Genomic DNA, 26,804 nt, shown 5'->3' with positions numbered 1-26,804 from the left:
CCATTCTGGAGGTAGTTTCATTAGAAAAAATCAACTGAAGCATCAAAAAAAGCATTACCAAGAAAATACGTTCATGTTTTAGCTCATAGAGTTTTTTGTTTTATGCTGTTGTAGATTTTATGGGAGATTAAACTCCAAACTCTGTATTTCTGAAGGAGTGCTGTGTGTGTGTGGTTCAGATGCATATGGCCTTTAACCTTCTGCCTATACTCTTCATTTCTAAACCTCAATTACTCCATTTATTTTGCCAAGTCCACTGAGCACAAATGACATTTCACATCCAAATTTTGTTCTGCTGTGTTCTGAGCCTATATTACTTGCACATACTCTGAAGACACACATTTAACTGCAGCCCACAGACTCTCAATGACTGTTCTGAAGTGATCCCTAAACTCTAATCGTGGCCACTGGAGAAGAGCAGAGCATCTGAGCCTGTCTCATGCTAGGACATGGTCCAAAGCCAAGGATCTGTGTAATCTTCAGTGTAAAGCACAGAGGATAAACATGTTCAGAATCACTTAGGCCGAGCAGCACAGACCACCACGAGGTTCATCTGACGCCCACCCTGTCCATGCATCTCATGCTCCTGTGGAATTCATGCCTGAACTCCACATCCTAATCACATATGCAGGAGAAATACTTTCATATAAAAAGAAGACTGTGCATTGCAGTTCTGTCCGAATGCTGAGATGCAGCCAAACATAGACAATACAACAAGCTGCTGTCAGGAAAATGAGGACATGGCTCCAAATAAAAATGGTGTTCTGAAAAGTGACAGAAAAGTTCTGTACAAACCTGGGCTTTTAAACTGATCCGGGCTGTGCAGGTGCTGGAGGGGGGAGTTGCAGGCCGAGGTGGCATGATGCTCGGTTTGCAGCATCTGAGCAGCCTGGGTCCCCAGCGAGCTATAGTCCGCAAAAGAGCAGGGCGGTCCCCGCTGGTCACTGGGTGCAGAATAAAACCCGTAATCGGGGAAGCCTGCGAGATACAGTACAGAGAGGGGAGGGGAAGATTTGAATTGTTCAGCCAAAATGTACACAGCTAAACTCTGGTGCAGTGTAGGCATGGAAACATGGCAGATCCCTCCCCACCAGCATGAGCCTACACAGTAGGGTTTTCAGAATGGTTTGGATGGGCATCCCACATGCCAATTCACGTTCCCCACCTCCTGCGCTTGTGCATCTGGAAACCCCAGCCCATCTTTTGGACCAAGAGCTGAAATATTTAATGAAATAAAAATGCTAAAAGTTCAGTGATCAATAATTAATTTGAGAATGAATATGAATACGAACAACTTTAACAATGAAGGCCTGTACTAAAGGGGTACAACCATTACTGACACGATCTGCATTGACCTGAAGTGGGGTGACGTTAATAGCATGTCCTTCATTATTTCAGGTGCACAGCTCATCCACGCCTCTCCTCAAAAACAGCAGGTAACAGTCAAGGGGCAAAAGCACTCTGCCTGATGACAACTGAACAGGGGTTTAGTGCTTCATAGAGCATGGCTCAGAACTTTTTCCTTTCATCCTCACTGTCATAATGTAAGTATGACAAAAACAGCAGGCAGTTTTTGCAATTCAGAAGATGAATAATAACCATGATTGTTCAATTACAGAGGAACAATATTTAATATAATTAATGTAATTGTTGGTTTACAAAGAGTGGACAACTCAACGGTGATAGAAAAATCCTGAAAAGGACAGGGTGGTAAAAGTGAGAATGACAGGTAAAGTGAGAGAGCTGCTGATATATCGTGTGCAGGAGAACAGATAGAAGGGAAGTAAGGCCAGGTGTCAAGCACAGGGATGCAGAAGGTCAGATGGTAGATTAATCAAAAAAGGACAGGAGCACAGGATGACATAAAAGAGTGGAAACGTGTCGGTGGAAGGACAGGGTAAAGGAAAATATCCAGAAGAAGAAGTTGGTGAAGTGGGATAGTCAGAGAGATGATCCATCAGCTAAAAGAGAGGTGGTGAAGCTAAAACACAGGCGTATGGCAAGCTGTGTGAGGAGGAAGAAAAAGACCTGTACCGTTGGGGAGGGCAGAAGGACAGAGCTGAGAAAGCAAGTGAGGGTGATCAAGGAGAAATGTCTTCACATGCAGGGACAGTGTGTTGGGCAGATGGAAAGAGAACTTTGAAGGGTTGATGAATAAAGGAAATGAACCAATGCTTTTGGGGCAGAGGTGGCCTAGCGGTTAAGAAAGCGGCCCAGTACTCAGAAGGTTGCCTGTTTGAATAATGAGCCACCAAGGTGCCACCGTCCCCACACACTGCTCCCCGGGCACCTGTCATGGCTGCCCACTGCTCACTTAGGGTAATGGGTTAAAGGGACACATTTCGTTGTGTGCACCTTGTGCTGTGCTGCTGTGTATCACAATGACAATCACTTCACTTTCACATCACTAGCAATCCTTCTTGTTTTTTCCACTAAATCTAACTCACCTCTAAGCATCTCTTCTAAGCAGCCAGCCTCACGGCAGAGCATATTAATATCTTCACATAATGTTATCTGCACTAACATAAAAAATGTCCATGTTTCTTAACTTATTTTAAATATATTTTGATTAACATTTGAAGCCTCATTTGATTTACTTTAAGTCTCAAAAACAAACATATAGTTTGGACACTGCAAGAGTCTTTATTTTATTTGATCTTTAGTTCATTTTGAACTGTAGAAGAGAAGCTTTAAAGGGTATAATGAGGGGTACAGCTAAAAAATAAGGAAAAATAATCAGGAAATACACAACAAAATATGAGCAGTGTGCAGCCATGAATGGTGGCCAAGATGGTGCGTGTGGCCTTGGCGGTTCGATTTGAACCCGTGACCTTCCAGTCATGAGTTCTTAGCTGCTAAATGAAAGTAAAAAGTGAAAGTGAAGTGATTGTCATTGTGATACACAGCACAGCACACGGTGCACACAACAAAATGTGTCCTCTGCTTTTAACTCATCACCCTTGTTGACCAGTGGGAAGCCATGACAGGTGCCCGGGGACGGTTCCTTGCTTAGTGGCACCTCAGTGGCAGCTTGACAGGTCAGTATTCAAACCTTCTGGTTACGGGGCCACTTCCTTAACCGTTATGCCACCACTGCCCCCCAAAAAATAACAGATAAATCCTTCCCATTCAGCTAGTGACACACCCTTCTGGACCAACATCTTAACTCGCTGCTCTCTTTTTCACTCGAAGTAGTTATGAAACGAATCTTTTCTTCACCCTTCATGGTATATTCCATCAATCAGGGTGACTTTAATCGTTGAGACAAAACAAGCAAACAAAAAAAACCCTGCATGCTTAATCCATTTTTGACATGTGCGCTAATAGGCTGCCGCCCTTGAGTTTCAAAGTGGATTCTGTGCTCCTTGTTAATTAGACAAGCTTCCTCTCTTCCTTCTAATTACATCTTTAACAGCAAACAAGTAGCGACCTTTACAATCTCTCCCATTAGTTCAATGGCTGAGCTCACCACAAGAAGCCTGGATGGCAGCAGACAATAATTCCAGCTTCCTGTGCCAATCTACATAATTCCAGCCCACTCTCAGATAGTGGCACTGACACAACACAAAAGCATGACAACAAATATGCATAGCCACCTTTGTTTGCCATGACACAGACAATTAGCCCTTGGCTGCGCACGTTACACTGCTGGGAAGGTCTTATCTAATAAAGCAAGACAAAATGACTTTTATTGTTCCAGTAGATTGCATCTAATGGGTCGCAATCAGCATGAAAAGATATGAATAAAATGAGGGAACGATAGAACGTATACGGCAGTCTTGATTATATTCCTTCACTTTCTTTCTTTTTTCTGGGTACAATTATTTGCATGGTCCTGACTGAAACTGCCTTTCAAATAACAATTTTACAGAAATAATGGCCCTACCTCCACCGATCCACACAGAACCTATCAGGAAGGACCGGTCGCCCACTGCCCTCCACCTCTGGGGACGGCGCACATGGAGAAACATCCATTAAGTGTGACAGTGACATTTGTCATTTGTCATTGCATGTGTCCTCTACACTTAACCCATCACCTTAGTGAGCAGTGGGCAGCTATGAAAGGCACCCGGAGAGTGTGGGGACGGTACCTTGATAAAGGGGACATCAGTGGCACCCACAAGTCCACTTATTCGGCTACTGTCATGTGAGCAGTGGGCAGCTGCATCAGGGAGTGTCCTGACAAGTAGTAAATGCCCAATACCGGTCTGCACTGTTTGGTGTGTTTGGCGTGAGCTGCTCTAACCTTTAAGAATTACCTAACATCAACCAAATGTAAGTTATAGCTCCCTCACTCCCCTGTGCAGTTTGCGAAATGTGCAGTTTATCAATCTCGGTCAACAGTGAGGAGACAAGCTGAAATGATGGAGAAAATAGTGGAACTACAGGAGCGCATCAGAAAACTACATACAGCGGGGAAAATAAGTATCAGTAAGGGGATTTTTAGGTGGCCTATTGACACAAAATTTCCACCAGATCTTGCCCTCAAGCCAAATATTGAATTCATACAAAGAAATCAGAACATTTAAGTATACAAGTTGAGTCATAATAAATAAAGTGAAATGACACCGGGAATAAGTATTAAACACGTGAAGATAACAAGGTGCAAAATGGCCTAGAAAGCCAGGAGATCACCTGAAATCTGTCAGTGTCGAGAGAGAAACCGTACCCCCTAGCAGTACTAGCAGATTTAGTCCTAATCGATGGCCTATAAAGGCTTCTCATTACCCAGCAGGCACACAGGAAAGACTTCATGATGGGTAAAAGCAAAGAACTCTGCCAAGATCTTCGTAACCTTTTCATTGAAAAGCATTCTGATGGGAATGGTTATAGGCTCATCTCCAGAATGCATCGATGCACGCTCACCACACAAGACTCCACTGCTGAACAAAAAGCATATTGAGGCTCGGTTAACGTTTGTGAAACAGCATTTGGAGCAGCCTGTGGATTACTGGGAGACTATAGTATGGTCAGATGAAAGCAAAATTAAACTTTTTGGCTGTCATTCTACACACCATGTTTGGAGAAGAAATGGCACTGCCCACCACCCCAAGAATACCATACCAACAGTTAAGTTTGGGGGTGGAAACATCATGGTTTGGGGTTGCTTTTCAGCAAGGTGTACTGGCAGACTTCATATTATTGAAGGCAGGATGAATGGAGAGATGTACGAGGACATTCCGGATAAAAATCTGCTGCCATCTACCAGAAAGCTGAAAATGAAAACAATGAAGTGGTTTCAAAGAAAGAAAATCAAGTTGCTTGAATGGCCCAGTCAATCACCTGACCTAAATCCCATAGAACATCTATGAAGAGAACTGAAGATCAAAGTTCATAAAAGAGGCCCAAGGAACCCTCATCACTCCTGAGCAATGCAGACGACTGGTCTCTCCATGCAAGAGGCGTCTAGAAGCTGTAAGCACCAACAATGGCTTTTCTATGAAGTATTAAATAAAGTGTGTTTAATATTCCCTGTGTCATTTCACTTTATTTATTAAATGTTCTGATTTCTTTGTATGAATTCAATATTTGGCTTGAGGGCAACATCTGGTGGACATTTTGTGTCAATAGCCCACTTAGAAATCCCCTTACTGATAAAAATGCTGATGTGTCAAATACTTCATTTCCCCGCTGTATGCTTAAGCAGTCAGAACTTTTCCTAGATTCATTACTAACAACAGATGTGCACCGGCCTAGTCAAGTGATAAGTGCCTCTACCCTGGCGCCGGTACCAGTAGCGCCCTCCAGTCATTGCCGACTTCATAGTTAGAAACATGAGGATAGCGGCACCAGCGAATAAAACCCTGTGTTTTCCTGGAGCCAGAGCGTCCGACAGCCACGCAAATTTACAAGCGCTGGCAGATGCGCCAGTCGGAAATAACTAAAGAGAATTTTATAGAGATGCTTGAACTGGCTAAAACGATGTCGGATAAAGTAATCTGCTCTGGCCCATTACCGCAGTTTCGGCGTAGCGACGAGACCTGTAGCTGCTCCTCGATATAAATCGCTGGTTGTCGGAGTGGTGTCCAAAAAATAAAGTGGGCTTTATTAATAACTGGCCAACATTTAGGGGGAAGCCTGGTGATGGCACCCCCCCCCCCCAACTGGGCGGGCTCTTACAAAATAAGAGTTCGTACAAGAAACAGGAATATTACTAATAGAGCACATAAATGTGCTGACACTGTGTCCCCGGGCTGGACGGGGTGTTTTTTCAGCAATTTATTACCCGTTACCATCATTCATACCACCAGCACCCCCGATATAAGAATAGGATTATTAAATGTTAGATCTCTCACACATAAAACGCTAATTGTTAATGAAATTATTACAGATCAGGGGTTTGATGTGCTGTGCCTGTACTGGTTAGAACAAAACGAATTTGTAGCATTGAACGAGTCTAGTCCTCCTGGATACAGATATGTACACCAACCTCGCTTAACTGGAAGAGGAGGTGGCGTCCCAGTAATTTATAATGATAACCTCGGTATTACTCATAAACCCGGACATGGATTTAACTCTTTTGAGATTTTACGAGAATAACCTATGTAGTCTCACAAAATAAAAACCATAAGTTTATTCCAATAATTATCATTTAATTATGGACCTTATTCTGAGATTCTTAGTGAATTTACAGATTTTGTTTCCACCTGGTTGTATCTGTGGATAAAGCCCGAATTATGGCCGACTTTAACATCCACTGTGATAAATTTGAAGACTTGCTGAGAACAGCATTCCTGTTGGAGTTAAACAAAATATAATAGGACCTACTCATGAAGGTGGTCACACGCTCAATATTGTAATGACCTTTGGTTTAAACATAGAAGATATAGACATCTGAGAATCCCAGATCATTTCCTTATTGCTTTTAAAATAAGACACAGTAGACACAATAAAACCAAATCCCCAAGCTATACAGACAAATGGACAATTACATCAAGTACAGAGCAGAGGTGAGACAGCGCTGGTTAAAGTGGTTAATGGCCTGCTGTTGGCCTCTGATCAGGGCCACATCTTGCTTCTTGTCCTGCGAGACCTTATTGCAGCTTTTGACACTATTGATCATGCTATTAGAGAACATTACAGAATGCTATTGTGATTAAGGGAATAGCCCTCTCATGGTTCAGATTATATTTGATTGATTGGTATCAATTGGTATCAATCTTCACATAGTGAAGTGGAGTTTAGTGTTCCACAAGGTTCCGTCTTAGGCCGGTTGCTAGTTTTGTTATACATGTTACCTTTAGGTCACGCGTCATTCGTCAACACGGTATTCATTTTCACGGCTATGCCGATGACACACAGTTGTATTTACCAGCAATACCAGACGAAAGGCAGCATCTCAACGGAATAGAGAATTGTCTGAAGGACACTAGACAGTGGATGCTCACCAACTTTCTCCTGTTAAACCCTGACAAGACAGAAGCTCTTGTCCTCATGCTGACAGACAGATAGCATTTCTATCTCATCAAGTCCTAGATAGCATTCTTTCACCCTAGAAATATTGCAAAAATAAGAAACATCATCTCAATGCATGATGCAGAAAAGTTGGTCCATGCATTTATTACATCAAGGTTAGATAACTGCAATGCATTACTGTCTGGATGCTCTAGTAGGTGCATGAGTAAACTCCAGCTAGTACAGAATGCTGCAGCCAGAGTTCTAACTAGAACCAGAACATTCGACCTCTTCTGTTTGTTCTCTCTGATGCACTGAATTAAGCGCCTAGATCACCTTCAGAGTCCAATGAAGAGACCACCAGAGGGATCCTAGTCCCTAGCAATTAACTGTTGACAAGACGACTCAACATGAAAGGTACCAGAAGGTCACCACAGCCACCTCCATCATTATGGCTAAAGCTTCAGGGTTCTTCAAATGGACCAGTACCATTATAATGGACATGCAATGCACACCAGGACACTGGACTAAAACCTACTATGCACTGTCGAGTACCTCCAAACATGGACAGATGCTGTTTAGTGCACTTTGGGCATTTAAACCACTACACATTATAATTGGTTTTTCCTTGGACAAGTCATCACCAGCCCTGCACTGATAACAATTACAGGCTCATTCTACCCTCTCTGTATCACTCCTTACCAAGGTTTTTTCCTTTTTTCTCACTCCTCGAGTTTTTCCAGTGGAGTTTTGGGGGGGACGGGCATGGACAGGACAAATTTTGACAGGATGAGCCTGGACAGGGCAGGCATGGACTGTGGGATTTCAACAGACTCCAAAAGGGCAGCAGCTGCCAGGAAAAAATCACTGAGGTTTGTTGGGACAAAATGGATAAATCAGATCTAGTGAACACTAACCAAATGACTGGGTCTCAAAAAATGGTCATTTGCCAAATGATGAAATTAAAAACAATAAAAAATGGAGGAATCTGCATGCAGGAATCTCACCTTCACAGATATTGCCAATGATGAGACAATGGGAGGTAACATATTGGTGAGATAGTTGTCCCACTGTAAAGACTTTAGAAACCTTTAGTGAAACATGGCTGCAAGATACAAAAATCCCTGACCTGTAAGACAAGGTGACAGTTTCTCTTATTCTCATTAGTGAAGATCCCCGCACAAAATGCAGGGGAAGTTCAGCCCCAAGTCAGAAGCCACAGGAAAAAAAATGAAAATGAGATCAAGAGGAAGGAGAATTATTATTGTTCGGATATTTCAGACAAGGACTTTGAAATGACCATGCAAACTTGTACACTGTAACTGAGGGGACTTCCAGTCAGAATGTAGGAGACTGCTGACTAACGGAAAAGTTACCATGGTAAAAGAAGTGAATAAGCATCAAAAGCTGTAGACTCTACAGCCCTGGCAAGAAAACATGCTCCACTTAAACCACTTGTCTTTTTGTCTAGGAGACTACTGTAGTATAAGCTAAAGAACTTGTTATTATCAGAAGGCAGCAGAACGTCCAGCGTGACCGTGATGATTCTTGTGCCCTAAGCCTGTTGTGGGCTGAAAGATGAACAGTGTGTGGCTGTAACAACACACATACACACACACTGTGATGGGGATTATTTGTCTGTGTTTATGGCCTTTTCTTTGGGTGCGGTTTCCATGCGCTATTAGTTATGTGAAACGAGTCATTCATTGGAAAGGAGCAGTTAACAAAAGTAAAATTTACAGCATGTATGAATATGCACCATGGGCATATTTATGTGTGTGTTAGAATTCATATCTTATTTAGGACCAAGTGGCAAAGGTAACATTTGGTGAGATTTTTACAGTCCCCAATACTTATCCTGGGGAATTGTTGTGTATATGGGCACATGGGAAAATGTTAAATGTAATTGTATAGTGAGGAGAGGGGTAACCACACAGAACCCTGTCAGAGCGTTTACCTGGCCCTGCGTTCTGTGGGTACGCCATGTATCCGCCTCTTCCTCTGGCCCCCCTACCTGAGCCTCGTGCCGCTGCCACTGCCGCCACCGGTCCATACGCTGTCGCTGGAAAACCTGTGGGGCAAAAACAGTGATGCATCACTAATTCTACAGGAGTCTGCCTGGATCCCTTTTCATTTACACTGGAATACCACACTGGAGTGCTGTGAAATCTATAGTTATGGCCAGGTACCTCACCTGATGCCTCATTTGCATGTTCATAACCAGGGCAAAATCTTTTCCATCATGCTGGGATCATTTCTCCCTGCTGCTCTTTCGCCAGTCAGTCAGCATTTCTTTTCACTCGTTCCACAATCCTCAATCTACCTTGTCACCAGTATTGTCACCCTGGCCTCGGTGGCTGAAAAAGTAAGTTTGTTGTGGAACAAAGCTCTTGTGAGAGATTAACTTTGTGGGATTAGGTGGGTTAATTAATAGATCTCTGCAGTTCATTGTTTTGAATTCATGCGGTCATAAGCTGCCCAAGAGAGACTCAGCAGCACTAAATCAATTTCATGGGCCATTTATTACCAAAGAGATAAAGTCAACATTTTACTCGAGATTTTTCAGCCCCCAGCTTCATCAGAAGCTGTCATTGGTCGGGCTAGAACGTTGCATCTGAAGGACAGCTGGAGATGGAGGGAGGGAGGGGAGCTCTGAAGCATGGCAAGGTCCCACAGCTCAGCTCAAGTGGGTTACAAGAAACACATGCATGTACAAATCAGCTTGTACTTCACTAAATGTTTCTTTTAATGATAATTTTATAATAATACACGACCAAAAAGGCATTGCCAAGCTGGTCTGACAACCGCGCATAATCTTTACAATGAAAGGACCTTGGGTTCAACTAGGGCTATATGACATGACCTAAAAATAATAATGCAATGTTTTAAAGCTATATCTCAATATAATCAGTCAATTATGGCATAAAATGACAACAATATAATGAAGTTTAACATCATAAATGATTTTATTTTAAATCAAAGTATAGGGTTCAAAGGTTCTGCTGGACCACAGACCTGCAGTTGGCTTTTCTCTCAGCAAAGGTAGCGCTTTCTCAGGTAAAAACAGTGAATAATGAGTAAAAACCCTGACAATTAAAATAAAAAAACTATAAAATTAAAAAAAACAATAACTTAAGGATTTATACTCAGTTTTATAACTGTTATTTGTCTGTGAAGATTCTCAGTCATTCAGGTGAATTTGTCTGAAGGTTGAGTCGTGGCAACTGGACTTTCTTTCTTTAACGTAGAGACGTTTCATTCTGGATCCACAGAACTTTGCCAATCTGAGGGAAGTTGGCTTGTGACCACAAATTTATCCTCCAGGTTTGCTTCACCTCACTCCCACCTTGAATAGGATTGGTAAGTGGAAACCGAGGGGTGGTGGATGTGACAGCCCCGCCCTGGCAGCTCCTCCTGCCCCCATTAAGTGGGTCGTTAAATGTGGCCGAACTGGTGGACGTGTGAATTGGGCCTGATTTTCCTGGGGATGGAAAGAAGGTTGGAGATGGGTTGTGTCTGAGGCCTCCACCTCTGATGAGTGAGGGTTTGTTGATTTGCACATGCAAAGCTTCCCTCACTCTTCTCTCAATTCACCTATCTTCTACCACCTGTCCAATATTTGAAGATTCTCGTCCAAAAATGAGTGTCCTTTGTCCTTAAGGTGAAGGTACACCACTGATTCAGGCCCTGAGAGGTTGCTCCTTCTGTGCTGGGCCATCCTCCTTCACCGCACTGTACAGCATACACTACATTGCTCTTCTTCTGTTTTGGTGTCTGGTCTTTGGGATCTCAGAGTGTTTGTAGGTTTGAAATGGACCGGTATGTGGTGTTTCCCAAAAATCATTTTCTTGAAGGAGATTCAGCCTGGGATTCAGGCTGTTCTTGAAGAAAAGGACCACAGAACAACCTGAATTCCAGGGCCAACAGAAGAACCTGGTCCTTCCATACATGGCTGGTGTGTCCGAAAGACTGAAAAGGATTTTCGGGAAAGACCACATACCGGACTGCTTAGCAAACTCTTGGCATTCTCTCGATGAGCTTCACTGGCACACGAGGACCGACCCAGGAACTCCTTCAAGACTGTTGGAGAACCATTTCAGGTGACAACCTCTTGAAGCTCATTGAGAGAATGCCAAGAGTGTGCAAAGATACTAGAATATAAAGTACATAACTGCACATGTGTTCATTCATAGTTTTGATGCCTTCAGTGAGAAGCTACCAACGTAAATGGTCATGAAGATAAAGAAAACACGTTGAATGAGAAGTTGCGTCCAAATCTTTGGTCTGTACTGTAAGTAACTGGGGTGCCCCGGACTGATGAGTGTAGCAGACAGCAGGTTCCTTGCAAGTTTTTTAAATTGTTCAGGATTAATGGTGCTCTGGACACCACGCTGACAGACACAGCAAACATTCTTGGCACACCTCGCTCTGATGTGCCATCCTGCACTACCTGAGCCACTTGCATGGGTGGGTTGTAGACTCAGTCTCATGCTACAACTAGCATGAGACTAGTGGTCTCTAAAATCTCTGATTGGTTTAGAATAAGACATGAACCTAATATGAGTCTGTTCAAACCACAGGGAGGATTTCCCCCCGGAATACCTGGTCGCACCTGTGCAACCTCCTGGTTTTTAGTTGCACCACTGAAAAATTGGTCGCACTCTAGAGCTCTGCAGCCAATGTTTTTTTATTATTATCAATGACATCAAATTAAATAAAATCAGAGAAACACAAAGATAATGGGTCATCATCCTAGACAGGAATGAAATATGTTAAAGGACAAGTGAGTACATTAATTCATGTGTGGTTTGGAGTTGGTATCTACCTCAGAAATCTAACTCCCTGTGGAGCACCACTGAGCTCAAACCTTTAATGCTTTAGTGATATGCCAGGCATGACTAACCAGCTGATTTCATCTGCGACTGTGTGTTCTGTGTGTGTAACATGCAAAATGAGACTCGATGAATCTACCAAGCCCTGTTCAAGCCCTGGCTTTAAAACATACCAGTAATCAGAAGAACTGTCCCCATCTCTCCTTAGCCATAAAACCCATGAGTGACCTCCACTAGTGAAGTGATTGTCACATGTGATACACAGCAGCACAGCACACGGTGCACACAGTGAAATTTGTCCTCTGCATTTAACCCATCACCCTGAGTGAGCAGTGGGCGGCCATGACAGGCGCCCGGGGAGCAGTGTGTGGGGACGGTGCTTTGTTCAGTGGCACCTCAGTGGCACCTTGGCGGATCGGGATTCGAACCGGCAACCTTCTGATTACGGGGCCGCTTCCTTAACCGCTAGGCCACTGCTGCCCCACCACTGCCCCACTATAGACCAAAGAAATGTTCATGGGAGACCACAAGGGGTCACATGCAGTTGGTCACTCGCATTAACACCCAAATAAAGAAATCATTTTGTTATGCTGTGAGAATGGATTTTCATGTTCAGGGGAAGGAAAGAAAATGACTGAGGAACTTCAGAAGAGAGACCATGATCCCACCGTGGATGAGATATATGGATCTGTGATTCGTACACAGGAGCTGACATGACATTAATGAACATATGAGTGTGAGTATTTGCATGTGAGGTTTAGGTTCTGGCTTAGCATTACATGGAAACAGCAGTTGAGGTAAATGGACAAAGAGTCAACTGATGACAGTTGCCGTGAACAGCCTACAGCAACCACCTCAGAGATCTTTTTTCAGCCCATGGCATGTTGGCTAATTTCTAACCACAGTATTTTTTGATTGTGCATTTCACTTCAACCTGGGCGGTCAATCATCTTCTCCTCGACACCTCAGGCATGACCATTTCTGAGATTACTGCAGGCTTTATAAGCCTCACACAGCATTTTGACCATAACTTGAAGTGAAAATATTTGTAAAAAAGAAGATAGAGGACAAAAATCTATTTGTTCTCCAGCTGATCCATTTGAGCCCCTTTGGGCCCATATGTGGCATTTGGGATTTATTAGCCCCCAAACTATAAAATAATTTTTTTCACTTTACACATTACTATAGCTATTCACTGTCCACTGCTCCCTCGGGGGATGGGTTAAATTTACGGCTGCAACTACTGAATATTTTTGTAATAGAGTACTCTATTACAATAGTACTCTATTTCATCGAGTACTGGATAAATAGTTTTTAATCAACTATATCAATAGTGTGTTATGCAACACGAAATGCCCTGTTAAAATGTTATTCCACACACTTTCACTAGATCAAAGCTTAAAACCTGTGGCAAACATTTACTATAATAAGTTAATCGATTTGTCCTAATTTTAATAATAAAAAAGTGGTGTACCCCCTGCTATAATCCATTTTAGTATTACTAATAATCCAAATAAAAAATTTCAGTTTCCAATTGTGTCCAGTTTCCATAGGAATTTGAAATTTTATCAGCCTTTGAATTTCAGTGGTGCAGTGGTGGAAACGGACCCGTAATAGGAAGGTTGCCAGTTCAAACTCAATTCAGGCTCAGGCTCATGATGCTCCACTGTACTGATAACGATTATCAGTTATCAGGTTATAAGTCATAACCTCCCGAGAACTTAAATAAAAGCCCGGCCACACTGAGTGCACTTGCATAATAAACCAATCAGGATGCTGTTTGTCTATGGAATCGGAAGCGCGCAGTGATGCACACATTCACATGCTCTCACTCTCTCTCTCATTCTGTCATGTGAGCGTGTGGTGCAAACGTTAATGTCTAGCATGCATGCTCTTGTTTTGCAATTTGCAGGCATTAATATTCCGGGAGACTTCCAGGAGGATATTTGGCAGCCACATGTCTCTGTTTAAAAGTAACGTAAAGACACACACAAACGATGCAAATTTCTGCCATTTTATCAATCATGAGAAATGTCCAAGGCTGATCACTGAGATCGAGCTGAATTTCTTTCATGATCATCAATGAAGATTGTATAAATGCCCAGTTCTATAACACAGGCTACAAATGAAAAAAAGTGAAAGTGATTGTCATTGTGATCCACAGCACACAGTGCCAACATGAAATGTGTCCTCTGCTTTTAACCCATCACCCTTGGTGAGCAGTGGGCAGCAGTGTGTGGGGACGGTGCTTTGCTCAGTGACACCTCAGTGGCACCTTGGCGGATCGGGCAACCATCTGATTACAGGGCCACTTCCTTAGCCGCAAGAGTGTAAAATAAATTCATTTAAAACAGTCCGTGTAAAACAATGATACCGGTGCTGTGCAGTAGTCTACAAAACAGGAGTGATACGGCAATAGACGGGCTGTGTGGTGACAATTTAAACAAAGCCTTGAGGCAAAGAATTTACGTCGAATATATTTTGTAATTAAATCATTCGAATTACTTGAGTCATGGTTTCAGTTAACGAAGAGACCATATTTCACCGTGTGTGCTGGGTGCTCACTGGCAGTGCCAGCATAGCTTCATACACCATAACAATAGGGGGCAGGGGCAGTGGTGGCCTAGCGGTTAAGGAAGTGCCCCCGTAATCGGAAGGTTGCCGGTTCGAATCCCGAGCTGCCAAGGTGCCACTGAGCAAAGCACCGTCCCCCCACACTGCTCCCCGGGCGCCTGTCATGGCTGCCCACTGCTCACTCAGGGTGATGGGTTAAATGCAGAGGACAAATTTCACTGTGTGCACCGTGTGCTGTGCTGCTGTGTATCACATGTGACAAGCACTACACTTTACTTTTTTTTTTTAAAAATAGCATTCAATCTATTCTGATTGCACAGAAACCGGTTTCCATATGGATCTGGGTGCACCTGGCCTTAAGCACCCTGTTTGGATCCTTGTGACTGGTGAACCATGTTGTTCATGTTTATTACTGACTCTCAATTCAACTGGCTTTGATGCCTTAATCAAGGTGTCAGTGAACTGACCAATGCTGTGCCAGGTAATTCTCAAGCATGATTAAAACTTGAACTTCTATTCTTATTGAACTGTATTATTGTTTAATATTGAATTATGGACAATTCTGCCCCAATGTTTACTATTACAATGAAGAATAGACAGGGAGAAAATGGATGCAATCGCAAAACTAACAGAAAGGGGATTTACTACAAAAAAACGATACAGGGGAGATGACCAATGACCGGACGAGGACATGACACAGCAAGAAAATGGATGCAATCAAACAACTAACAAAGGGGATTTACTGCAAAAAACAACACACTTGCAGATACAGGGGAGAGGACCAATGACCGGACGAGGACATGACACGGCAGGCATACATTTATTCACATGAACACAGATGCACACAATCCGGAAATCAGGGTGACAACATGGACACCGTGAAACTCTGGACTGGGACACTGAGCCAGTCAACCCCCCCCTATATTTCAGTATAATTACATAAACTTATGTCATGACCCAAACTGGTCCTGGCACTCTGGGCCAGGTTTTTGTTGTGTACCTTGTATGTCTAATTGTGAAACACAGCACAGCACATGGTGCACACAAGGAAGTGTGTGGGGACGGTACTTTGCTCAGTGGCACATTGACAGTTCGGAATTCAAACCGGCAACCTTCTCATTACAGGCGTGCTTCTTTAGCCACTAGGTCACCACTGATGAGGAGGCAGAGCTGGAGGTGGAAGAGTTAAATTGTGACTATTTGAAGTGGGGGTGACAAGGATGTACAAGATTAGGCATGAGAACATTAGTGGAAGGTTGGAGGGTTTCATCAAATCCTATCCACACACACAAATAAGTAAGACAGTAGTGAGACAGGAGGAGATGCTCCCCACAGATCTTTAAAAAGGAGAGTGGTGGCATGGCTGTAATGGAGGTGTAATAGTCATTCAGAGGAGGAGGTGGGTGGAATGGGAGGTGGTCAGTAATGATTGAGATAAAAACAAGTGCCCTGGTCTGACTTTTTAATTCCTCTTCCTACAGCTACTGACTGGCTATCCACCCCATTTAAAAAAAGAATGATCATAACATGTAGATAAAAAGTCCAGGTAAAGTCTGCATGAGGTTTGGCAGTTAACGATCCAATCATTGGCCACCTACAGTGCTTTAAAGGTGGAGCTCACAAGGTCTCACCATCATGCCAGACCTACCACATGTAAACCCAAGGTGGACAGAGCCACACCCAACCAAAAACCCATTACAGAAATCTGGGCCTTATCTGCGAGTGGAAAGCTGCTGGTTGGACCGCTGCCCCACGTCTGAATTGTCACATCAAGAGCCAAGAACCATTAAATCCCTGTTTACCCTCCTCCAGCTTATCATAAGCAGACTGACTGCACACATGCAGAAAAGCGCATCTCTGTTGTTGCTCCTGACAGAAGGACTTTCATCCGTCATCCCAGCATACATCAGTGTGATCAGTTTTCCCACCTGGGCCCTGCTGGACCAGCTCACCAAGGCCATTCTTAATTACATACTTGTAGAATGCAGAGTCAGTGTTGCGTGTGGGTGTAATGTGTGATGTACGGGTGTAGAAGCAACACTCACCAGGAATCTGGTAACTGTAGCTGGGGGCAAAACCAGCATATCCACGGCCATACGTGGCTACAATGTTGGGGTAACCTTGAAGAGGGAGAAAAACATGCTGGAGTATGAAAACTGAAGCATGATGAAGCACTGGGTCATTTCCTGGATGAGAAATTGTTCCTCTCCTTATTCAAACATGCAGACAAAAAAAATTCTATTTCAGCGTGACCCATGACATCCATCTCAACACACAAACATGAACTCACACACACAGACAGACATAAACCTTAACATACAATCACACAAACACTGGGCTTGCAACGATACTCATTTCAAGCTCGATACCAAAGCTATGGATGGTACGCTAACACAAAAAATTAACATATTTAATAAAGTCAGAACACTACCAAAAAAATAAAAAGCCAAACAATGCAATGAAAAAACAAACATATTAAATATACAAACATATTGTAGAATAAATCAAATATCTTAAGGCTCTATTAGCTTGTGCTAATAGTAAAGTAAATATTCGGTTTTCTTCTGAGCATTCAAGATAATACAGTAGCACAAGGCGTATACTTCCGAGTAATGGCCTTTCAAATGCTTTGTCGTTTGGAGCACTCCTTCCAAAGTCACTTCTCCACATCTTTTGGTTTTCTCTGTTCATCTGGTTGATATCTGAAATAATTCCTTTTTACATTTTTTTGCTGGAGCTTCTTTTTTCGCTTGCATGTTTAAAGCGTGTCTCTCACATAAACATTTGGGGGTAGAATCATTGTAGTATCGATTAATATCTGAGAATCTATTTTTCTTACCTATATTCTTCACAAAAAAACAAAAAACCTTATTCAGTCAGATCTAAGATCTTGATAGTGATGAGGGACTGATGGGAACACCAGGCACCAGTTCCAAAGCCAGTACGTGAGGAGAGGGAGACTGACTCCAACCACCCTAATTTGCGTTATTAATACATATGCTAATCTAGATAGTTTTTACAGTTCCCTGGACATATGCTCCCACGCGTTGTCTCTCATTCGTGTGTGTTGTTGCTTTGGGTGATAGAACCCTTGTTGTTAGCCTGCTTTGTGTGTGTTTCTGTGCCCTTTTTGTTAACTTTGGTTCGTGTTTGAGTTAACTGGACCAACCCGACCTTTAGGCTGTTCTTATGTTGGTTATCTGTGCTGAGTCCGCTGTTTTATTGTACATCTTTGCCCACTGTAAATACAAGTATGCTTTGTTTGGTTGTGTGTGTGTGTAACAGTGGACCTCCTCCTCTCCACACCCATGTCACGTTTCCTAACCCAGAGACTGAAAGTGGTACATGCATATTTTGCACCAGCTCAAATGTCTATTCTGGCACAGCACAATAAGGATGAAGGACTAACATCTGTGGTAAACAAAGGAACCCGATTTTTTGTATTGAGAGCTTAGAGTATCCAATTTGTTGAAATGCTCCGTTTTGTTGTGCCGCACCCTCCTGTGTCATTTAGATGAGGAAATCTTGGGAGACACTTGTCCTGGGTGCGATAGCAAACTGACCTATAACAAGTTGTGAAAAGTTCATGTGCATCAATGAAAGGTCAGTCTGACCATGGAGTACGAAGAGACGACATTGAGAGTGACATTTACACAAGGGTGCCACCTTTAGATCCCCTCCTTTTCAGGGTCAGGTGCACAGGTCGAGAGGGAGTTTAAGCCAATAAACTTTGATCATCTCTTAGCCAGGCTTCAATGCGCTGCTCCTTTGAAAGAGGCGTTCTATCATTAGCAACTGTGGGGGTCAGGCAGATAGACTCGTGATCCTATAATAGAACGTTACCTCTATTTTCCTCTTCATTTAGCCTGGTAATACAGCACCGCATGAATCCAATGTGTCTCAATGGTGGAGTTGTTACAACCCCCTTTCAGACCATAAACCCCTGTCTGCATCAATCCATCCTCATTAGCCTCACCTTTTTCACACTTTTCTCTTCTTTACTTTCTCTCTCTCAGGCACAAATCCATCCTCTGTAATTATTCCCCATCAGAGAGACAATAAAGAAGAGGTTTGATTTATGACTATGCAAATTTACCCTTTTTAGGACCAATATCTTATTATCCTATCTTATTTCACACGGGAGTTCATGTACAGACACGCTCGGAGTCCCCATTTATTAGAGCTAATTCTTTAATGTGTGTGGGTCCACAGGTACCAATCTCCACAACAAGAGGTGAGTGTGGCATCCACTGAACCACAGCAGCTCAGACAGTGCAATTGCAGGTGCAAACAGGGAGAAACCTCACTTACTCAGCATGCCCATACCCAGCATGAAAGCATCCATGGTGTAGGGCAGACCCCTGGTTCGACCTCGTGTCCCCGGTGGGAACATCACCTCCTTCGGCTGAGCTTTCTTACATTCTACCTGTAAATGAGAAGAACAAATGTCAAATACATGGATGTTTATTTCTGCTCCTCTGGTGAAACATTTGTGGTGCAACGAAGCTCTGTCGATTTTTACTGATTAACGACATGCAGTGGATGTGTAATAGAGACATTATTACAGACGTGGCATGTCAGATGCATGTCAGAATTCAGTGTTATAATCAAATGCATGTAAAAAATGCAATGTCAATAGGTTTTTATATTATAACAGGTCATAACTGCATTCATAACTCGCACGGCAAATCACACATGAAATGTGATTTACAATGTAAGGACATGACAAGAAATGCATGACTATTAGCAAATTTACATTGTGGAAACATTTCTTTTTTTATTTTTTAATCAGACCCCTTATACAGAGTGCCTTTAAATCTGTAGTTACAGGGAAGGTCCCCCTGGAGAGATGGACACAAAGTGGGGTTTGAACCTGGTATATAGTTTGCTCGGCCACAATCACAGGGTGTTCGTTAATGCACTCTGTGGTAAATCTTAGGGTAAATCATTAATGCACTCTGATATGACATTTTCATTGCTGCACAAAGGTGCTCATATGACTCAACATGCATTCAATTGTTTCTCAATAAAATATAAGGATAAACACACATACACACACGCACACACAGATTTGGCAACCAAAAACAGCATACACACAGACCAGCTTCCTGAACCACTCTTTCTCAATTTGAGCCTAAAGTATCCTGACATTCAAAATGTACTAGTTTATTGTCAGTACAACAGTATTCACACGTCTGTAAAGATCATCAGTCATCCAGGAGTCCAGAGAAACTGGAGTTTCTTTCTTTAGAGGTAGAGACGTTTCATTCTGCATCCACAGAACTTTGTCAATCTGAGGGAAGCACAAAGTTCTGTGGATGCAGAATAAAACGTCTCTACATTAAAGACAGAAACTCCAGTTGCCACGACTCAACTTTCAGTACAACAGTATACACAGTATACAGTGTACTGAAATAATGTTTCACACAGACCCCTCACAGTGCAATCAAAATTATATTTTATATTTATATATTTTTTATATTTTACAAGCATTTTGAAGGCTTATTGGGATTTGCAGTATTTTAAGACCTTTAAATTCTGGATTTAAAGATTACTAGTCATTTAGTCATGATATTTAAGACCTTAATTTTGGAAAGTCGAATTTAAGACTTTTTAAGGATCCACGGAAACCCTGCCGTGGAAACTTGCCCACCCATTTTTCAAAACTAATGGCTTGTACTGCGAGTAGGTGTGGTCTGATGTAGATAACGCGACTTTGAGATTTGGATATTTCTGCGGTATGCCAGTATAATCAAAACTTCGCACGTTGGCCAAATTTATATTGAAAACCATTTATACTGCACAGTACTAATCCAGGTATTGCTAGTATCCAGTTTTAAAGTCCATTGAGTAAGTGTATGAGAGACTTCTAGGTGCCTGTGGAGCAGTGTGTGGGGACAGTGCTTTTGCTCAGCGGCACCTCAGTGGCACGTTGGCGGTTTGCGATTTGAACCGGCAACCTTCTGATCACCCGATCACCATTCTTTTTTTTTCTTTTTTTTAACAACTGGACTTAGACGAGTAATCTTGCATAAGATCCTCTTTAAAATATGATTACTCAACTTGTTTAAAAGCTTCATCGTGTAGCTAATTCTCATTTTAAGGTTGTTCCAAAGTTTTGGAGATATTTAAGAAAATGCTCTGCAGGGTGGCAAAAAGTTTGGCCAGCGATTGTTTACTTAAAAAGATGAGAGAAGTCCAGAAACTCACATTGTATGGGGCAGAAAAGAAGTATTTTGGCAATAGCAATAGAGGTATCAGGTCGATGAGGGCCAGAATTCTTGCTTATTTGTAGGCGCTAAATACTTATTTGCTGCAGTATATACAAATAAATTCTTTTAAAAAGATATAATACAATTTTTCCTGGATTTTTTACATTCTGTATCTCACAGTTGAAGTGTACATATGATCAAAATTACAGACTTCTCTCATCTTTTTAAGTCGGAGAACATGCACAATTGGTGGCTACCAACCACTGTATTTCCTGCTGTGACATGGGGACAGTAGTAAGCCTGCTCCTGTACAACAAAGGGTTAATGAAAGGTTATAAACTAGTCAATTACTAAGATAAAATGGACTATGACCTTGCAAGGTTTTATAAGTAAGAATACAGGGTAATGTGGTTCTATTTTCCTGTGTGTGTAAAAACCTCAGCTGGAGCCTGTTCAGCGAGACAGCAGTATAATATAATAAAAAAGCTTAGAGAGAAATTTCATAACCCTAGAAATATTTCTTAGTTAAAAATAGGCTGTCCTGGAAATATTCTGAATATGACAATTAAATAACAGATGAGCATCAAAGGTCGCTCCCAAAATCTTTACTGATGCATTAGGAGTGACCGAGAAACCAGCAAAATCCAATCTACTTTCTGTTAGTCCATGTCTATCCCCTTTAGGACTGATCACCAACACTTATCAGAGTTGAGCATAATCCAGTCTCTGATGTCTTTTATACATTTGTCCAGTGCTTCCACATTTAGACATGTGGTGAGCTTCATCCCGGTTTTTAGTTGGGTGTTGTCAGCATAGAAATGAAAGTTTACTCCATGCCCACAAATTAATTGTCCCAGAGGCAGCATGTATGGTGAGAACAACAAAGGTCCCAGTTGTAGTGGACATGCAGGCTGGATGAATGTGTTCATAAGCCTGTAGGACCCTTAATGCAGTCTTTGGTCATAAAAACATACATCTGGCACAACTCTCCTGCTCTCCTATGGAGCTTCTGAGCAATAAGGGCCCTCACCCCGAACAAAGCCATGGGACCTAAGGACCATAAAGCATCTCTACTCATAAGAAAGAAGCACAGATGGCAGACAAGCAAGAATTCCTCTGTGTATCCCTTCACATTGGATTTCTCTCATGTACCTTCTCTAATTTTCATGTTTTTATTGATCAGTGTAAGTATAAAATATGTGTTATGGCGCGTCCATAGTTTATAGATAGGAATGCCGAGTTTGAGTATGTGTGAAAGGGAACATTTGAATATGTGAACAGAATGGTTAGAGCAGGATAACTTGCTCAGGAATGGGGGTGAAAAAGTGAGAGTGAAGTGATTGTCATTGTGAAGCACAGCAAGCACAGCACATGGTGACTCAACAAAATGTGTCCCCTGCATTAAACCAATCACCTTAGTGAACAATGTGTGAGGATGGTACTTTGCTCAGTGGCACCTCAGGGGCACTTTGGCCAAAAACGCTGATCCTTCCCTTTCGAGCTTCAATCCGCTCCTTTAGTCAACACGTGACCCGCCTCCGCTCGGACTTCATAGCTCAGAAGTCCGCGGCAACTTCAGCTTGACTCGTCACGCACCGTACTCACCAATCAATGGCGAAGAACCCAAGCAGACACAGAAAGGACATGAAGCCGGCCCAACAGCCGCATCCCGCTGCTAAGAACCCTCACGCATCAGGCCAAGCCTCTCCATGTCCAATGATATCACTTTCCTCACACGCTGCTGATCACTGCTTTTTGATTTGTTGCATCTCATCAGTCAGCCTTAAGCCAAAGTTTGCATCAAGTCTCAAAAAGTTTCCTGTTACGCCTGCCTGCTTATATAAAGTATGAACCTGATATTTAGTTAAAGTCCATATGTATCATGGTTAAGTGTGAGTGGGTGAACGAATGAGACTGTCTCCCCTGCTTATGGTGTTGTAGTAATAGATTTGTCTGTTCAATTCGTCTGCAGAAAGGCATTTCACATTAGTCTACAGAGTTTGCCTGCATTTAGATTAGGTCACTGCACCGTAAGATCTCATCTGCTCTAAGGGTACCGAGATATAATCCTGGTCAGAAGATAGGAGAAAAGCAGTATCTGTACTGTGGTTTTGTCTAAAGCCAGACTGAAATGTTTCTAATATCTGAGTATATATTTGAGTTCAGCAAATCACCACTTTTTACCAGATTTTAGACTTAAAGGAGATCAGTCTATAAACAGATAAGACTGCAGAATTAGGATTTGGTTTGTAGTGGTTTAAGGACAGCAGTTTTAAGGGCTAAAGAGACATATAGTTATATATGTATATATAGCAAATAGTTAATAATGTTTCTCCTAAGTCAGGTAATGACTCCTTAAAAAAGTGAAGTTATCGTCATTGTGAAGCACCCAGTGACACAACAAAATTTGTCCTCTGCATTTATCCCATCACCCTGAGTGAGCAGTGGGCACCATGACAGGCGCCCGGGGAGCAGTGTGTGGGGACGGTGCTTTGCTCAGTGGCACCTCAGTGGCACCGTGGTGGCTCAGGATTCGAACCAGCAACCTTCCGATTCGGGTCCGATTCCTTACCCGCTAGGCCACCACTGCCCCAGTGAAAAGTAGGAGGTTGTTGGTTAAGGATCCAAGTTGTTGAAATCGAGGAGATACGTTCAGACATCGTAACTGGAGAAAAAGAATTGAACGCTGCAGCTGGGCCTCATTAATATAAGAGTAGTTATCAGCATTAGTATTTGCCGAGTTATCTTGTTTAAGTAATCCAATCCGTGGAACAGTCATTAGCAATTGTGGTGATTCGGAAACACAGATCTTCTTTGATGCGACATTCTTTTCATGCCTGTCTAAAAAAAAAAAAAAAAAAAAAAAAAAGTCACATTTTGAGCTGCTCCAATTTCGTTCCATTCAGCGAGTATTTTGCTTCAGGAGAGAAGTATGGTTGTTATAACATGGAGCCCTTTTTCTACCATTAGTACACTGCTCTCTCTGCTCCAGGCTGGTCCATCTGCCTGCCTGTCCGTCCCCGTCGTCTCTGCTCATGTTGAGCTGCATGAACCTTTGATGTCCCCTCACATCCCATACCTCATTCTGTTGGGGAGGGGTGGGTTTCACCGTCATCTGTGACCAGTGACACAGATGTGTCCAATTCAAGTACTCATCATGCTTGAGTGAACAAGTGGTCCAGATCAGATCCTCCTCTAATTTCTAATATCATCTCCATATCGTTTTCTTCTCAGAACGCTGGTTAAACGCTGGTTAAACAGAGGTAGGTGTGTGTGTTGCTCCAAGCATAGGACATGTGAGTGTGTGTTTGATTTCAACATGGCTGCACTGCTATTGTTCAGTTAACAGTGAGAAGCTGAATCTATAACACATACATACATAGAAATGTATCCCAATAAGGGATAAGCACTGAATTCCCTTTTTAAAAATTCAATCTTACATTTTGTTAACATCAAACGCAATGATATTGTAATAAGAGCTCTCCTGGACATTTAGATTGTTTAGTGGTGCCTTCTTTCCTCTCTATACACTACTGGTCAGAAGTTTGGGGCAAATTACAATTTTCCTTGTTTTTTTTCTGGAAAAAAAAAAAATAGTAAAAAAAAATACTATAAAATAGAAATAATAGCACTGTTTTCAGCTGTACTAAAATATCTGAAATGAGTTCAGAGTGATAAAACGCAAAACTGATAAACGAGGGGGTGATTACATAATTTACACATGAAGTAATTTTGACATATTTGTCCAAACTATTTCATTCAATATCTTTCGAACAGTTTTATGCAGCCACCAGCGCCCATCCTGCCACTCCACATGGTCAACGTCACATCCATCTGGTTCATGGAGGGGGATGTGGACTAAGTTGGTTGGGGCTCAGTTACCAATTCTGACTTGCTGTGGTGGGTACAGAGGAGGGTGTGAGAGGACACCTGCAGCAACAAGTTAAAAATGACAAAGGGACAGCAGAAGTCTGCCAGTCTAAGTCACCTGACGAGGCATGAGGCCTAGCGGTTAAGGAAGTGGCCCCGTAATCAGGAGGTTTCCAGTCCGAATCCAAGGTGCCACTGAGGTGCCACTGAGCAAAGCACCGTCCCCACACGCTGCTCCCCGGGCGCCTGTCATGGCTGCCCACTGCTCACTCAGGGTGATGCGTTAAAAGCAGAGAATTTTGTTGTGTGCACCGTGTGCTGTGCTGTGTATCACAATGACAATCACTTCACTTTCATCTCTAAAACGGATGGCTCAAGCACTGATGCACTGTAAACGTGTCCCGGAGGGGAGGGACTGAATGAGAGTGTTAATGACGTATGGATTATGTGAATTAGAGCCAGGGCCCTCAGTTTCTTCCATATGGTTGTTGCCAGTAGCAGCAGGGTTACTAGGAGCTCCACTGTGAGGATACATTTGACTGTTTTCACCATTATGTGCTCCTCTGCCTCCTCTTTAACCTGCTACTGTAACACAGAGCGAATAACAAACCTAAGAGGTGCCGCCTTCATGGACTCACCAGTAAGGGAATCTGGTGACCGAAGCAGGCCAGTATGTATGGAGCAAAGCGCACAGATCCAAAGGACCTGCTGAGAAAACTGCCCCATACGGCTACACAGAGCCATCAGCTGACTGAAGGGCAATGAAGAAGCTCATGGAAAGTTCAGTCAGAACAGTCAAGCTGTTCTGCACAATGTTTATTGTCATTATTTCATCCCCCTCTGTAGATGATGGACCAAATGCTCCACCTTTCAACACTTACAAGCCCCATTTAACACTGATCTCTGGTAACAGCCAGTAGAATACCAGCATTTCCTCTCTAGCTGTAATGTCTAATGTCACCTACGCCTTGTATTGTTTTGGCAGGTGCCAATGTGTCACATTGACAGAATTAGACAAACACTAAAATATTTTAAAGAAAGTGAAAGTTTTTATCATTGTGATACACTGCAGCACAGCACACAGTGACGCAACAAAATGTGTCCTCTGCATTTAACTACAACCTACACAGAACCTACAGAAAGTCAAATAGAATAATCAATATAATTATAGTCATATTTCACCAGCCATTGTCACTGTTCTGTCTGAAACATAACAACAAGGACAATAGTAATGGCAACAATGATGCACAGCATATAGCTGCAAGGGCATTGTTATGCTAACACTGTGGAGGTCCACGCAGTGGTAACTTGGTGCCAGAGGGCTGTAGGGTCAGTGAAAGGCCACCAGGGGGCACCATCTAACGGTTTGATTGTCTTAATTACAAGTTTATGTAATACACATAATGCCCAGACCCTGACATACCAATCCAGGGCCACAAGACCTGGTAAGGCAGGCCAACGGGGTTCCCCTTGTCCAGTCAGGGGGCACTCGACCCTAATATCTTATGTGGGTCCTGTATGGGCTAGGGGCTCCTGCCCCAAAGCCAGAATGAGGAGGAGCAAAGGGGGCGAATCATGGAGCCGGCCTGTTGTCGGTGACGAAGTGAGATGGGACAAGAGATGGGCTACTGTCTTGCTGTCTGGGAGGGAGTCTCTGAATTCCCAAGCCCACCTAACTGCAGCATTCTTCACATGGAGCCAACCTTTTATGAGTTAAATACATTAAATATATCTTTTCATAAGAAGCCTGCATTACTGCACTTGTTCAACTCTTTTGGTGGTTGCCTTGCAGGAAAGGAGCGGATCACAAGCCTTCTGAAGACCCTCCACTATTCCCATAATCCAGACCACAATCCTGTCCAGAGCAGATCCTTACCATCACATTTCTTATAGATTCATACCTGCTTACAGCGGGGGGTCA

The 26,804-nt window shown here is 42.7% G+C and overlaps 1 protein-coding gene across 5 annotated transcripts in view; it reads right to left on the bottom strand.

The window, feature by feature from the left end:
• Window positions 1–26,804, bottom strand: part of LOC114791965 (RNA-binding protein Musashi homolog 2-like) — a 146,363-nt gene that overhangs the window by 21,423 nt on the left and 98,136 nt on the right. For 3 of the 5 annotated variants that reach the window (XM_028982577.1, XM_028982580.1, XM_028982581.1), the window contains exons 9-12: window positions 19,113–19,227; window positions 16,847–16,921; window positions 9,353–9,466; window positions 796–978 (exon numbers count right to left, since the gene is read on the bottom strand). In XM_028982577.1, the coding sequence (XP_028838410.1) occupies window positions 796–978; window positions 9,353–9,466; window positions 16,847–16,921; window positions 19,113–19,227 (487 nt within the window). The remainder of the gene's footprint in view (window positions 1–795; window positions 979–9,352; window positions 9,467–16,846; window positions 16,922–19,112; window positions 19,228–26,804) is intronic. The other 2 variants (XM_028982579.1, XM_028982582.1) reach the window with 1 other exon arrangement.

This window comes from Denticeps clupeoides, chromosome 6, assembly GCF_900700375.1.
Source record: "Denticeps clupeoides chromosome 6, fDenClu1.1, whole genome shotgun sequence".
In the NCBI taxonomy this organism is placed as follows: Eukaryota; Metazoa; Chordata; class Actinopteri; order Clupeiformes; family Denticipitidae; genus Denticeps; species Denticeps clupeoides.
The sequence above is the reverse complement of the archived record's forward strand: the minus strand, read 5'-3'. Positions and strand labels throughout refer to the sequence as shown.